General features: G+C 48.0%; 1 protein-coding gene across 3 annotated transcripts in view; it reads right to left on the bottom strand.

The window, feature by feature from the left end:
* BBS1 (Bardet-Biedl syndrome 1) overlaps positions 1–14835 on the bottom strand; it is a 22983-nt gene extending 8148 nt beyond the window's left edge. Inside the window, exons 1-11 of one of the 3 annotated variants that reach the window (XM_004051595.3) lie at positions 14730–14835; positions 14348–14424; positions 14198–14232; positions 10783–11055; positions 9867–9913; positions 9721–9759; positions 9519–9591; positions 5702–5833; positions 4076–4182; positions 1885–2005; positions 1579–1737 (exon numbers count right to left, since the gene is read on the bottom strand). In XM_004051595.3, the coding sequence (XP_004051643.1) occupies positions 1579–1737; positions 1885–2005; positions 4076–4182; positions 5702–5833; positions 9519–9591; positions 9721–9759; positions 9867–9913; positions 10783–11055; positions 14198–14232; positions 14348–14424; positions 14730–14776 (1110 nt within the window). In that variant the 5' untranslated portion in view covers positions 14777–14835. The remainder of the gene's footprint in view (positions 1–1578; positions 1738–1884; positions 2006–4075; positions 4183–5701; positions 5834–9518; positions 9592–9720; positions 9760–9866; positions 9914–10782; positions 11056–14197; positions 14233–14347; positions 14425–14729) is intronic. The other 2 variants (XM_063710698.1, XM_063710699.1) reach the window with 2 other exon arrangements.

Raw genomic sequence — 14835 nt, 5'->3', positions numbered from 1 at the left:
CAGTAGATGCGATTATAGGCATGCACCACCATGCTTGGCTAATTTTTCTATTTGTATTTGTAATTATTTATTTATTTTTGTTGTTTTTATTTTTTTGTTTTGAGACAGAGTCTTGCTCTGTGGCCCAGGCTGGAGTGCAGTGGCATGATCTCAGTTCACTGCAACCTTTGCCTCCCAGGTTCAAGTGATTCTTCTGCCTCAGCCTCCCAAGTAGCTGGGATTACAGGTGTGCCATCACACCCGGCTTTTTTTTTTTTGAGATGGAGTCTCGCTCTGTCACCCAGGCTGGAGTGCAGTGGTGCGATCTCGGCTCACTGCAAGCTCCGCCTCCCGGGTTCACGCCATTCTCCTGCCTCAGCCTCCTGAGTAGCTGGGACTACAGGCACCTGCCACCATGCCCGGCTAATTTTTTGTATTTTTAGTAGAGACGGGGTTTCACCGTGTTAGCCAGGATGGTGTCGATCTCCTGACCTTGTGATCTGCCTGCCTCGGCCTCCCAAAGTGCTGGGATTACAGGCGTGAGCCACCGTGCCTGGCCCATACCCGGCTAATTTGTTTATTTTTGGTAGAGATGGGGTTTCACCATGTTGGCCAGGCAGTTCTAGAACTGTGATCGCCTGCCTCAGCCTTCCAAAGTGCTGGGATTACAGGTGTGAGCCAATGTGCCTGGCCCTCACTTGTGACATACTTTGAATTTACTATTCTATTTTTAAAAATGTTGCTGGTTGTGATCTACTAAACTGATTTAATGATTCACAACTTAAGAGTCTGAAAACCTCTGATCCAAACTCATAAAATGACCTGGATTCCTTAATCAAGAGCCTTCATACTTCTCAGGCTTTGTGCATGCTATTCTCTGTGCAGAATGTTCTTCCTCCATTTGTCCACCTGACAAACTGTTCTGAGGCCCAGTTGAACTGTCACTTGTTCTGTGAAGTGTCCCATGGAGTCCATCCCCATTTATCTCACCCCTGACCCTTGTCACTCAGCACCCTCTGCGCTTTTTAGCACTTTGCTCTGCTTCAGTCGGCCCTGCTTTTAAATTTGCTGTGTCTCTGGCTGGCTGTTACCTTAGACTGTAAGCCTCCTGAAAACAAGGACTTAGTCATCATTTTACCCCCCACCCCTACCAATATGGTGACTGGTACATATGAGGTGCTCAACACTTTTTTTTTTTTTTTAAGATGGAGTCTCGCTCTGTTGTCCAGGCTGGAGTGCTATGGTTTGATCTTGGCTCACTGCAACCTCCGCCTCCCAGGCTCAAGCGATTCTCCTACCTCAACCTCCTGAGTAGCTGGGATTACAGGTACGCGCCACCATGCCTGGCTAATTTTTGTATTTTTAGTAGCAAGGGGGTTATGCCATGTTGGCCAGGCTGGTTTTGAACTCCTTACCTCAGGTGATCTGCCCACCTTGGCCTCCCAAAGTGCTGGGATTACAGGCATGAGCCACGGTGCCTGGCCTCAACAAATGTTTTTGAAATGCATCAATGTGTGGTCGGAAGAGGCAGCTAAGAAGCCCCAGAGGTGAGACGAGGGCAAGGAAGAGTGAGCGGCAGATGCCGGAGATGGGGCTCACCGGGGTGTGGATGACGTTGAGCAGGGCCTTGTCACGATAAATGCGGACCTCTCCATTGGCCAGCCCAGCCATGACGGCCTGCAGGCCCCGGGAATGCTGCTCCAGGAGGTTCATGGCCAGGATGGCTGCGGGCATCTGCACTGTCCACAGCTTCTTCCCCTGGTAGGGAACAGCCAGTGTCTGTGAAGGGCTCAGGGCTTACAGTGGAAAGAACAGTTTCTGGGGTGGGGAAGCCAGAGGACTCTCTTGCCAAGTGGGGGCTAGGGACATAGGTGTGGAGGGGCTGCTGCTTGCTGGGGGCTGCACCTTGTGGGTGAAGCCATGCAGACTGTCTTGGGTGCTGCCCACCACTAGGACCTTGTGTACCCGGATAAGTCCCACAGGCTGGGCGCTCAGCTCGATGCAGTACTTGGGGTGCTTGGAGTCTCTGTGGAATAAACAACACACTGTCCGGCCCCAGAGAAATCCTCTCCACTTCTATGGCTGACCCTCCTCTGTCTAAACCCCATGGACTCACCTGGGAGGAACACTGGCCCCAAAGCAGATGACCCTGGGATTATTTCCACTTCTGCCACCTTAGTAAATGTGTGGCCTTGGAAAACATCAAGTGTGTCTTCCTCCCACCTTCACTATGGTGTCTTGTCTTCCTCCCACCTTCACTATGGCGTCTTGTCTTCCGCCCACCTTCACTATGGTGGCTTGTATGATCATCTGGCATTTAACAGAGTTTTCAGTGAGTTTACCTTTGGCTGGACTAGCCAGGACAAGTGGACTTAGGCACTTTATTATGAGAAAAGGATGAAGAGCTTTGCCCTGTGTCAATGCAGTTTTTAGTTTACTGGCCTCTCAATTTTAGTTTCCCTTTCCAGAAAGTACAGTTAGTTCCTCTCTATTCGAGGAGCACACGCCAATGTCTTTCCCACTTTGAGTTGGCCTACAACACTCTTCCCGACTTTCTCACCAACTGGTTCCTTCTTAACTTTCAAGCCATCTCCACAGAGAGGTGTTCCTGATCACCCTTACCTGTTATTTTTCCCCATTGAGCTTGTATTTTTTCTCCATAGCACTCATCCAATTTGTAGTAACATCTTGGTTTCTTCACTTTAATACATCTGTCTTCGCCATGAGGACAGGGACCACATTTATCTTGTTCATCAATATATCCCTAATACCACACACTGCATAATGCATAGTAGGTGCTCAATAAATATTTATTGAATTAAAAAAATGCATGTTAGGCCGGGTGTGGTGGCTTATGACTGTAATCCTGGCAGTTTGGGAGGCCGAGGCGGGTGGATCACAAGGCCAGGCGTTCGAGACCAGCCTGGCCAATATGGTGAAACCCCGTCTCTACTAAAAATACAAAAATTAGCTGGGTGTGGTGGCACGCACCTGTAGTCCCAGCTACTTGGGAGGCTGAGGCAGGAGAATCGCTTGAACCCAGGAGGCAGAGGTTGCAGTAAGCCGAGATCGTGCCACTGCACTCCAGCCTGGGTGACAGAGTGAGACTCTGTGACTCTGTCTCACAAAAAAAAAAAAAAAAAGCATTTTATATGGAATATTAAACTAATGCATAAACAAGTGTCATGTCATGTACCCTAGAAAGTAACAAATATGGGAAATTTTTTTTTATTTCTTCCCATCTGTTTTCTTTTCTTTTTTTTTGAGACAGTCTTGCTCTGTGCCCAGGCTGGAGGGCAGTGACGTGATCTCGGCTCACTGCAAGCTCCACCTCCCGGGTTCACACCATTCTCCTGCCTCAGCCTCCCGAGTAGCTGGGACTACAGGCGCCTGCCACCACGCCCAGCTAATTTTTTGTATTTTTAGTAGAGATGGGGTTTCACTGTGTTAGCCAGGATGGTCTCGATCTCCTGACCTCATGATCCACCCACGTTGGCCTCCAAAGTGTTGGGATTACAGGCGTGAGGCAATGCACCCGGCACCCCCCTGCTTTTTTTTTTTTTTTTTTGAGACAGAGTCTCGCTCCGTTACCCAGGCTGCAGTGCAGTGGTGTGATCTTGGCTCACTGCAACCTCCGCCTCCTGGGTTCAAGCGATTCTCCTACCTTAGCCTCCCGAGTAGCTGGGGCTAGAGGCATGCGCCACCATGCCCAGCTAATTTTGTATTTTTAGTAGAGACGGGGTTTCACCATGTTGGCCAGGCTGGTCTTGAACTCCTGACATCAGGTGATCCGCTTGCCTCGGCCTCCCAAAGTGCTGGGATTACAGGCGTGAACCACAGCGCCCAGCCTGTCCTCTCATTTCTGATCACTCCTGTACTATAGCCACCCAGCCTAGTCTCTCACTGTGCCAGCCCCTATCTCACAAGCCTCCAGGTATCCTCCCCTGTGTTTGTGGGCTCAGCCTCCTTTATGAAGTTCTCAGCTCTTTGCATTTCCAAATTCCAGCCTTAAAGCCCACTCTCATCTTGCAAGCCTCTGAAGCCACCAGCTTTCTGAGATATTCCTCCTGGCCCCGGAGACCACGGATGTGGCTACCTTCTCAGAATATAGATGTTTCCATTGCGGCAGGCCGCGGCAAGCCGGAACTCAACATCAAACTGGCCGGAAACCTCTAGGAAGACGGGGACGCTGGGAAGGCTCATCTGCAAAGAAGAAGCGCAAACACTCCAATTTCTCTGGAGCCCCCGTCCCTCCCTGCCCTGTCAGTAACTCCTCTGAGTGAGTGCCTGGTCTAAAGTCCCAATCTCCTCACTTACACCCAGTTTAAACTCATAGTTTTTCAGGAGGGAAACTTGGGGCAACATTTAGCAAAAGCCTTTTAGTCTGTGCCTTTTGACTAAACGATGCCACTTCTAGGACTGCATCCTAAGGATGTACTTAAACAACCATGCAGCTGGGTGTGGTGGCCCACACCTGTAATCCCAACACTTTGAGAGGCTGAGGCGGGTGGATCGCTTGAGCTCAGGAGTTCGAGACCAGCCTGTCCAACATGGCAAAACTTTGTCTCTACCAAAAGTACAAAACTTAGCTGGGCGTGGTGGTCCCACAGATGAGAAGATGAGGTGAGAGGACTGCTTGAGCCCAGGTGGCATAGGTTGCAGTAAGCTGAGATTGTACCACTGCACTTCAGCCTGGGCAAGAGAGCAAGATTGTCTCAAAAACAAACAAACAAGCATGCAAGGATACTTGGGTAAAAAGGTCTGTAGCATTGGTATTAATAGCAAAAAATGAAAAACAGTTTAAATGTACAATAGGTGGCAGGATAAATAAATTATGGTACCTCAATATGATGGATATTGTGTGGTCTTTAAAAAGGCTGATGTGGGGTCAGGCGTGGTGGCTCATGCCTGTAATCCCAGCACTTTGGGAGGCTGAGATGCAGAGATCACTTGAGGTAAGGAATTTGAGACCAGCCTGGCCAACAGGGTGATACCCCATCTCTACTAAAAATACAAAAATTAGCTGGGCGTGGTGGTACATGCCTGCAGTCCCAGCTACTCAGGTGGCTGAGGCATGAGAATTGCTTGAACCCGGGAGGTAGAAGCTGCAGTGAGCTGAGATAGAGCCACTGTACTCCAGCCTGGGTGACACAGCAAGATTCTGCCTCAAAAACAAAAAACAAAACAAAAGAAAATAAAAGGCTGATGTGGTTTTATAGATATAGAAAGACACTGATGATATACTGCTACATGAAAAGAACATGTTACATGATCCTCCTGCTTTTATTTATTTATTTACTTATTGTTTTTAGAGACAGGGTCTCACTCTGTCGCCCAGGCTGGAGTGCAGTGCCACAATCATAGCTCACTGCAGCCTCAAACTCTTGGGCTCAAGCCATCCTCCTGCCTCAGCCTCCCAAAGCACTAGGGTTAGAGGCATGGGCCACCACACCCAGCTAATCCTGTTTTTATAAAGAGAAATATTTACATAAAGTTATATATCTATGTCTAAATATGAAAATGTCTAGAAAGACCTATGCCTCAACTTTAACAGTATATATCCATAGGCAGTAGGATTTTTGGATATATATCTTTTTTTATGCTTATCTAGTTTCTAATTTTTCTACAAGGAACATATATATTACCCAGAACTAACTGTGGAGCATGGGGAGAGAATGCAGCCTGGGCCTCCAGTGTGCCCAGGGCTAGACCTGACACTGACCTTGGCTAAAATGGTGAAGGCCTCGGGGTCAAGCACCAGGAGCTCCTTGTTCTCGGTGCCCAGCACCAGGCAAGACACAGCATCCTCGTCAGCCAGGTTCTTCTTCAAGGTGGTCATAGTGGTGATGACTGTCTACAGAAGGACTCCAGGGGTCACCCAGGGAACCTCCACACACCTCCCCCAAGATACTCCCAGAATGCCACATGAGGGAAGAAAGAGGGCAAAGGAGGATGAAGAGGAAATATCAGAGATGTGACAGAAGATTTAAGTACAAAGGTGTTTATTGCAACAAATCTAACTTTCTAACAAAACAGGATTGTCTAAGTCAATTATGAGCCATCTATATGATCAAAAACTATGCAGTCTTTTTTTTTTCTTGAGACAGGGTCTCGCTCTGTCGCCCAGACAGGAGTGCAGTGGTACAATCTTGGCTCACTGCAACCTCTGCCTCGCAGGTTCAAGCAATTCTCCTGCCTCAGCCTCCCAACTAGCTGGGATTACAGGCGCACGCCACCGTGCCCAGCTACTTTTTGTATTTTTAGTTTCACCATGTTGCCCAGGTTGGTCTTGAACTCCTGACCTGTGATCCACCTGCCTCAGCCCCCTAAAGTGCTGGGATTACATGCATGAGCCACCATGCCCGGCTGCAGTCATTTCTTAAAAGTCATATTTTAAAAGAATATTTGGGCCAGGCTCAGCAGATCATGCCTGTAATCCCAGCACTTTTGGGGACCAAGGCAGGTGGACTGCATGAGCCCAGGAGTCCAAGACCAGCTTGGGCAGCAAAGTGAGACCCCAACTCTACAAAAAATAAAAATAAAAAATCAGCCAGGTGCGATGGCGTGCACCTGTAGTCCCAGGTACTCAGGAGGCTGAGGCAGGAGGATCCCTTGATCCCAGGAGTTCGATGCTCCAGTGAGCTATGATCCTGCCACTGCATTCCAGCCTGACTGACAGAGTAAGACCCTGTCTTAAAAAAAAAAAAAAAAAAAAAAAGAAAAGAAAAGGGCTGGGCGTGGTGGCTCACACCTGTAAGCCTAGCACTCTGGGAGGCTGAAGTGGTCAGAAGTTCAAGACCAGCCTGGCCAAAATGGTGAAACCCCGTCTCTACCAAAAAATATGAAAATTAGCCAGGCATGGTGGCATGCACCTGTAATCCCAGCTACCCAGGAGGCTGAGGCAGGAGAATCGCTGGAACCCGGGAAGCAGAGGCTGCAGTGAGCCAAGATTGCACCACTGCACTCCAGCCTGGGTGACAGAGCAAGACTCCATCTCAAAGAAAAAAAAGAAAAAAAAAAAAAAGAAACCTCATCTGTACAGAATACAACCATTAGCCAGGCATGATGGCGGGTGCCTGTAATCCCAGCTACTTGTGAGGCTGAGGCAGGAGAATTGCTTGGTCCTAGGAAATGGAGGTTGCAGTGAACTGAGATCGTGCCATTGCACTCCAGCCTGGGTGACAGAGCGAGACTCCGTTTCAAAATAAAGAAAAGGCAGGGTGCGGTGGTTCACGCCTGTAATCCCAGCACTTTGGGAGGCCGAGGTGGACGGATCACGCGAGGTTGGGAGTTCGAGACCAGCCTGACCAACAGGGAGAAACCCTGTCTCTACTAAAAATACAAAATTAGCCGGGTGTGGTGGCGCATCCCTGTAATCCCATCTACTCGGGAGGCTGCGGCAGGAGAATCGCTTGAACCCAGGAGGCGGAGGTTGCGATGAGCTGAGATTGCGCCATTGCACACCAGCCTGGGCAACAAGAGCAAAACTTCATCTCAAAAAAAAAAAAAAAAAAAAAAGAAAAGAAAAAAAAAGTGACGTTAGTATAATCCTAGTTTTAAAAATATGTGAATATAGGCCAAATAAGGTGGCTCATGCCTGTAATCCCAGCACTTTGGGAGGCCCAGGTGGGAGGATCACTTTAGATCAGGAGTTTGAGACCAGTCTGGGCAACATGGTGAGATCCCATCTCTTAAATAAATAAATAAATAAATAAGATGGGCGTGGTGGCTCACACCAGTAATCCCAGCATTTTGGGAGGCTGAGGCAGGCAGATCGAGGTCAAGAGATCGAGACCATCCTGGCCAGCATGGTGAAACGCCGTCTCTACTAAAAATACAAAAATTAGCTGGGCGTGGTGGCGTGCGCCTGTAGTCTCAGCTACTTGGGAGGCTGAGGCAGGAGAATAGCTTGAACCCAGAAGGTGGAGGTTGCAGTGAGCTGAGATCACACCACTGCACTCCAGCCTGGCGACAGAGCCAGACTCTGTCTCCAAAAAAAAAAAAACGGACAAAAATTCAAAATAAAAAATACATGAATGCAAAAACATGTGGAAGGCTAAACCCTTAAACAAACACTAGTTATTGTTAGACAATGATATCACAAGTGATGTTTAATTTCCTCATGATGCCTATCGTTTCTACAGTGGGCACATGTTTCTTTTGTAATTATAATTGGAGGGAAAACAAAAAAGATCCCCTTGTAAGGAATTTCTCCTACAGAAATTAGCAGAAGCAAAATGTTTTTCTTTTTTTTTTTTGTTTTTTGTTTTTTTTTTTGAGATAGAGTCTTGCTCTGTCACCAAGGCTGGAGTGCAGTGGCGCAATCTCGGCTCACTGCAAGCTCCGCCTCCCGGGTTAACGCCATTCTCCTGCCTCAGCCTCCTGAGTAGCTGGGACTACAGGTGCCCGCTACCATGCCCGGCTAATTTTTTGTATTTTTAGTAGAGACGGGGTTTCACCATGTTAGCCAGGATGGTCTCGATCTCCTGACCTCGTGACCTGCCCGTCTCAGCCTCCCAAAATGCTGGGATTACAGGCGTGAGCCACCGCGCCTGGCCAAGATGTTTTTCTTTAGATAAAGGTGCTCACTGTGTGATTATCATCAAGATTGAAAAAGACAGCTGGGCACAGCAGCTCATTCCTGTAATAGCACCACTTTGGGAGGCTGAGGTGGGAGGACTGCTTGAGCTCAGGAGTTCAAGACTAGCCTGGGCAACATAGTGAGACTCCACCTCTACAAAAAATAAAAATAAAAAAATTAGCTGGGCATGGTGGCATGCACTTGTAGTCCCAACTACTCAGGAGGTTGAAGGGGGAGGATCACTTGAACCCAGTAGTTTGAGGCTGTAGTGAGCCACGATCACACCACTGCACCCCAGCCTGGGTGACGGAGGAAGACCCAGCTCCCTACCCTTCCCCAAAAGAGATTAAAAAAGAGGAATGATTTTCAGTGCCTAATGGAAGGAGAAAGCTTACAAAAATGTGGACAGATATTAGTGGTAACTATTCCCATCCCAAATGTTAATGATAACTCAAAAATGTGAGTGGTTGGCGTGGCACGATGGCTCACATCTGTAATCTGAGCACTTTGGGAGGTCAAGGTGGGCAGATCACCTGAGGTCAGGAGTTCGAGACCAGCCTGGACAACTTGGTGAAACCCCGTCTCTACTAAAAATACAAAAATTAGCTGGGCGTGTTGGTGCATGCCTGTAATCCCAGCTACTTGGGAGGCTGAGGCAGGAGAATCGCTTGAACCCGGGAAACAGAGGTTGTAGTGAGCTGAGATTGTGCCACTGTACTCCAGCCTGGGTGACAGAGCAAGACTGTCTCAAAAAAAAAAAAAAAAAAAAGCTGTCACTACTAACTGGAATGTGGAAGGCACTGCAGCTTTATGACTACACACACATGGCATGGCTGGAAGGGATATAGCAAAGAGATACTGGTTGGGTTTGCTTATAGAATTTACCACTGATGTTAAGTGGTCTTTTAAAAAAATGTAAATTTTTTTACAGGGAAATAAAAAGAGAAGGGGGTATTACCTGCCGCTTGATGGAGTTGGACTTGTGTTGGTTTACAAATGCCTCCATTTCACTTAGCTCCAGCTGCAGAAACCTAGACACACAGAGAACTGGCATCTGCAGGCCCCGGCCTCGCTGCATTCCTCCATCATTCTGGCATATTCTGGCGGCTGCTTCCTCTCCCTGGAGCCTCCCAAACCCTGGCCCTCCACAGGGTCCTTACCTGAGTGACTGGATGGACAAAGGCTCCTCTGCCGTCTCCCTGCAAGGAAAGGGGCCAGCATGGCAGCCGAGTGGAAGAATGGGGCCCTGGGGCTCAGATGGGATGAAGGAGTGAGGGGGGGTATGAAGGGGAAGGCAGCCTCTCACCGGATGCTCTCCAGCATCTCCTTCAGGGTTAAGGGGTCGATTCGGTCCTGTGACAATGTGGGAAGAGAGCCTGTGAGCTCAAGCCAGGCAGGAAACCCAATGTCTACACCCCCAGACAGCTCCACACTTCTAGGGGTACCTCTTGGTCTCTGCCTCCCTGCCAGCCTACCTCTGCACTGAGCACCAAGCTCACGCCCTTTATCTGAATCCAGTCTCATGGCCATGTACATCATCCCTCCCCAAATCCATGCCTCCCCAAATTCCCCTCCTCTCTTGGTGTTTCCAGTCCTCCTTCTTCTCTGATAGGCCCCTACCTTCTTTGGTTTCATCTTCCTCAAATTTGGGCAGGGATGTGGCTAGTGCAGAGAAATTTTCTGGGTTCCACTCTCCAAGAGAACTGGCTCAGTGCCTCTCTGGGAGCCATGCTGAGTAGCCAAGCACAACACCTTGTCCAGAAGTGCCATCACTAGGCTGGGCACGGTGGTTCATGCCTGTAATCCCAACACTTTGGGAGGCTGAGGCGGGTAGATCATATGAGGCCAGGAGTTTAAGACCAGCCTGGCCAACATGGTAAAACCTTGTCTCTACTAACACATACAAAAAATTAGCCAGGCGTGGTTGCTGGTGCCTGCAATCCCAGCTACTCAGGAGGATGAGACAGAAGAATTGCTTTAACCCGGGAGCCAGAGGCTGCAGTGAACCAAGATCACGTCATTGCACTCCAGTCTGGGCAACAAGAGTGAAACTCCGTCTCAAAAAAAAAAAAAAAAAGAAAGTGCCATCACTGCTGCTGTCAGAGATGGACTATAGCTGACCTCCTGCCACCAGCCCACCTTCTTCCCAGGAGCCCAGCCCTCCTCACCCAGTGGCTGCCATCTTTGCCTTCTGGTTCCCAACTCCCATGTTATTTATTTACCTCTTTGGCCTGGTTCCAAAGGTCTTGTTCCAGAGGATTTGGAGGCAATTGGGGCAGGCTGAACTTGAAGTAGGGTCTGAGATTCTTATACACATAGACACAAGGGCCTGAAGCAAGTGCCAGAGCTGGGGTCCGGGGCTCATGTTGCTCCATGAGGAAGGTGGCAGCAGCAGATGGCAGAGCAGGTAGCGGGCTTTCGGTCATCACCAGTGGTCCTTTGAGCACCTTCAGGCGGGGCTGCTGCCCACCAGGGCCAAGGTCCCCTACCACCAGCTGCAGGGAGAGGATGGCTCATTCTAGGCTCAGGGTCTGAAGACCTCTCCACTGACCCTCTTCTTGCCTTATTGCTGGTGCACGTTCATTCATTCCTGCACCAATAAAGGCTTTGCCCTCAGACTTTCAAGCTGCCTGACCTTGGGAAAGTTGACTAACCTTTCTGAATCTCAGGTTTCCCGCTTGCAGAATGGTGATACTTTCATGGTATGTGGTGAAAATCAAGTGAGATAATGAGTTACAGAACCTGGTAAGTGCTACTGAGGAATAAGTGGCAGTTGATGTTTTTATTATTCATTCAGCAAACATTTCTTCCACGCCAGGCACTTCTAGAGAGACACTGGGACAGTGGTAGAGGTCAGTGTGGGAGGGGACGGGGACACCCATATCTGGGCTGCTGAAGCCTGGTTTCCAAATGCAGGGCAGGATGTGCTCTGTGGACACACAGAGGGGAAACAAGCTCCTTGATCTCTCAGCTTTCCACCCTCTAATCCATCTTCCAAGCTGCTGGAGCTGCCACACAAGCCCATTTCCCTGAATGAGGCCTGGAAGGCCTCTCTGATCTAGTTCCCAACTTGTTTCCTATCACCCTTCCCACTACTGTGCTCCAGCCAGAAAGAGGGTACCCAAGAACGCCTGGATACTGAGCATGCAGTATATGCCAGGGACCACATCAGAAACTGCATGCATCGTTTCATTTAACCCTCTCAACAGTCTTATTATTTTTAAGAGACTGGGTCTTGCTCTGTCACCTAGGCTGGAGTGCAGTGGTGCGATCATGGCTCGCTGCAGCCTCAAACTCCTGGGCTTAAGCAGTCTTCCCACCTTAGCCTCCCAAGCAGCTAGGACTACAGGTGTGTGCCACTACACCTGGCTTTCAACGTTATGAAGTAGGCACCATTATTAGCCTCATTTCTCAAATGAGGAAGCTGTGTCTTAGAGAAGTTAAGTAAAAGTCATACAGCTATTAAGTGGTAGAGCTAGTTCTGTCTGAATCCAAAGCCATAGTCTTAACTACTATTTTATGTGGTAGTTATTTTATATGGGTCTCAACTTTCTAACTTCACATTTATTCTTTCCAAATATGCTATGAACTTCTAAGTCTCTGTCCTTCTGCTTGTGCTGTTTCTTCTACCTGAAATGCCTTCCCCATCCTCTCATCCTTGACTTCTTGATAGACTTCATTCATCCTTCAATGCCCAGGTCACACATTACTACCTCCTGGTGCCTCCAGACAGAATCCATTGTTCTTGTTGGTGCTCCCGTAATACTATCTACATGTTCAATTTTAGCATCTACTCACTTCCCCACAAATATTTATCAAGTACCTACTTTGTGTCAGGTACTGGACTAGATGCTGGGACTCAATGGTGAATAAACTAGCCATTAAACATTCTATTATGTGAAGATATTTAACATTTCTTTTTTTTTTTTGAGATGGAGTCTCGCTCTGTCACCCAGGCTGAAGTGCAATGGCGTGATTTCGGCTCACTGCAACCTCCGCCTTCTGGTTTCAAGCCATTCTCCTGCCTCAGCCTCCCGAGTAGCTGGGATTACAGGCGCCTGCCACCACGCCCGGCTGATTTTTGTATTTTTAGTACAGACAGGGTTTCACCATGTTGTCCAGGCTGGTCTCAAACTCCTGACCTCGTGATCCACCCGCCTTGGCCTCCTCCTAAAGTGCTGGGATTACAGGCATGAGCTACTGTGCCTGGCTAACATTTCTTATTAGCTACTGTGTCTGTGGTTTCTCTTCCCTCACTATTGTAAGCCCAGAGCCAAATACAAACTAGGTATTCAATCAATATCATGGAATAATTGTCGACAGTGTATCTCCTCCTGACCACATGCTGATGCATTTCTGAGTGTAGTGTCCCCACAATGCCTGACACACAGTAGGGACTCACTATACACTTGCTGAATTACTGAATACATTATGGATAGGAATTTGGGGGCAAAAACCACTGAGTCCTATTGCACTCTCTGTGTGGGGTGGAATTCCAGGACTATCTTCTAGCCACCCACATGATATATCCATCGTGGTGTTGTTGCCCGTGGTGAGGGCTGAGCTTTGGTAGAAAAAGCACAAAACTTGGAATCAAACAGACCCAGTTACAAATTCAGTAAACTTCATCTCTTTGAAACTGTTTTCCCATTCACAAAATGGGAATAAATAAAATCTATGTTTATGTGCCTCCATGGAAGGTCTAGTCCAGAAATGGACACTGAATCCACGCTAACTTCCTTTCTTTTATCCCAATATATTTCTCTACCTTTAAAAAACTTATATCTTTTTAAATTTATTTACATTTTTATTTAAAATTATATATATATATATATATATATATATATATATATATATTTTTTTTTTTTTTTTTTTTGAAACGGTCTCACTCTGTCATCCAGGCTGGAGTGTAGTGGCATGGTCTCAGCTCACTCAACCTCCACCTCCTGGGTTTCACCAATTCTCCTGCCTCAGCCTCCCAAGTAGCTGGGATTACAGGTGCCCATCACCATGCCCGGCTAATTTTTGTATTTTTAGTAGAGATGGTGTTTCACCATGTTGGACAGGCTGGTCTCGAATGCCTAAGCTCAAGCGATCCACCCACCTCAGCCTCCAAAAGTGCTGGGATTACTGGCCTTAAAATTAAATTTAAAATGTAACATTTTTACTATGGAAAATTTTCATTCACATACAAAAGTAGAGAGACTCATATAATGAGTCCCCATATATCCCATTATCCAGCTTCAAAAATTGACAGCTCATGGCCAATCTTAAAATCTTTTGATAAACATCAAACGTTCACTTCCCTCCTTTTTACTTTCCCTCCAGATTCTAGTGCCCACCCCCAACCAAGGGATTTGCCCTTCCAACAAAGAAATCAGGTTAACTAAATTAAGAGTCTTTGTCTTAGTAGAATGCCCAGAAATATGTGATCTGCTTTACTTTCTGCAGTCTGTATTATGAAATCAATAAGTTCTCTTCACTTTCCATATAAAAACAAAATTTAACGCTAAATGTGCTTTTTCACAGTATATGTGAATTCCAGAGTATGCTGGGCCTATTTTCAGCCGTCAGGAAATCTCATTTCTGGGTACACCCCCCTACCCTCAACTCTCCTGGCTAGGGTGATATGCTTACCTTGTATTCCCCATCCCCATGTAAATCTGCCAGCGCTGGAAAACAAAAGGGCCAAAACCAGAGTCTCAGAATCCCAGAGGCTTCACTACAGGACCATTGTCTGACTCCCCATCCCACTAGAACCCAGGGTTCCTGGTTCCAGAGACTCACCTAGGCAGGCAGAAAAGGTGTGGATATTGGCCATTGGGTCGTAGTGCGCATCCAACCACTTCGAATTGGCCTCATTGCTGGAAGTGGGGGAAAGACAGTTGGGGAGTGAGTCCCATGGGAGGGGAAAAAATACTTTGAGGAAGCTGGTACAGGTCACTCTGAACATAAGGTACAGAACGTCTGGGTACAAGTCCAGGCTCCGCCACTGGCTCACCGAGCGACCTCCAGACACACATATGCACATCTTAGGCCTCGGTTTCCCTATCTGACCTCTTAAGAGTCCTTCCAGACTGCCCGAGAACAGCAGGAGCCCAGAGCCCGGGGACCAAGGGACCCTCTTTACACGGGTGGGAAAAGAGGCCTTGAAGAGCCCCGCCTTCACCTCTCAGCTCCGCAGGCGTCGGAATCCGATGAGGACGCATCTGCCATCTTCGCAGGCGTCGTCCTGGCAACCGGCCCCGCCTCCGCGTAACGCCCAATAGTGCCCG

The sequence above is a fragment of the Gorilla gorilla genome, chromosome 9 (genome assembly GCF_029281585.2).
Source record: "Gorilla gorilla gorilla isolate KB3781 chromosome 9, NHGRI_mGorGor1-v2.1_pri, whole genome shotgun sequence".
Taxonomy (NCBI): Eukaryota; Metazoa; Chordata; class Mammalia; order Primates; family Hominidae; genus Gorilla; species Gorilla gorilla.
Note: the sequence above shows the minus strand (reverse complement) of the source record. Positions and strands in the feature narration are given on the sequence as shown.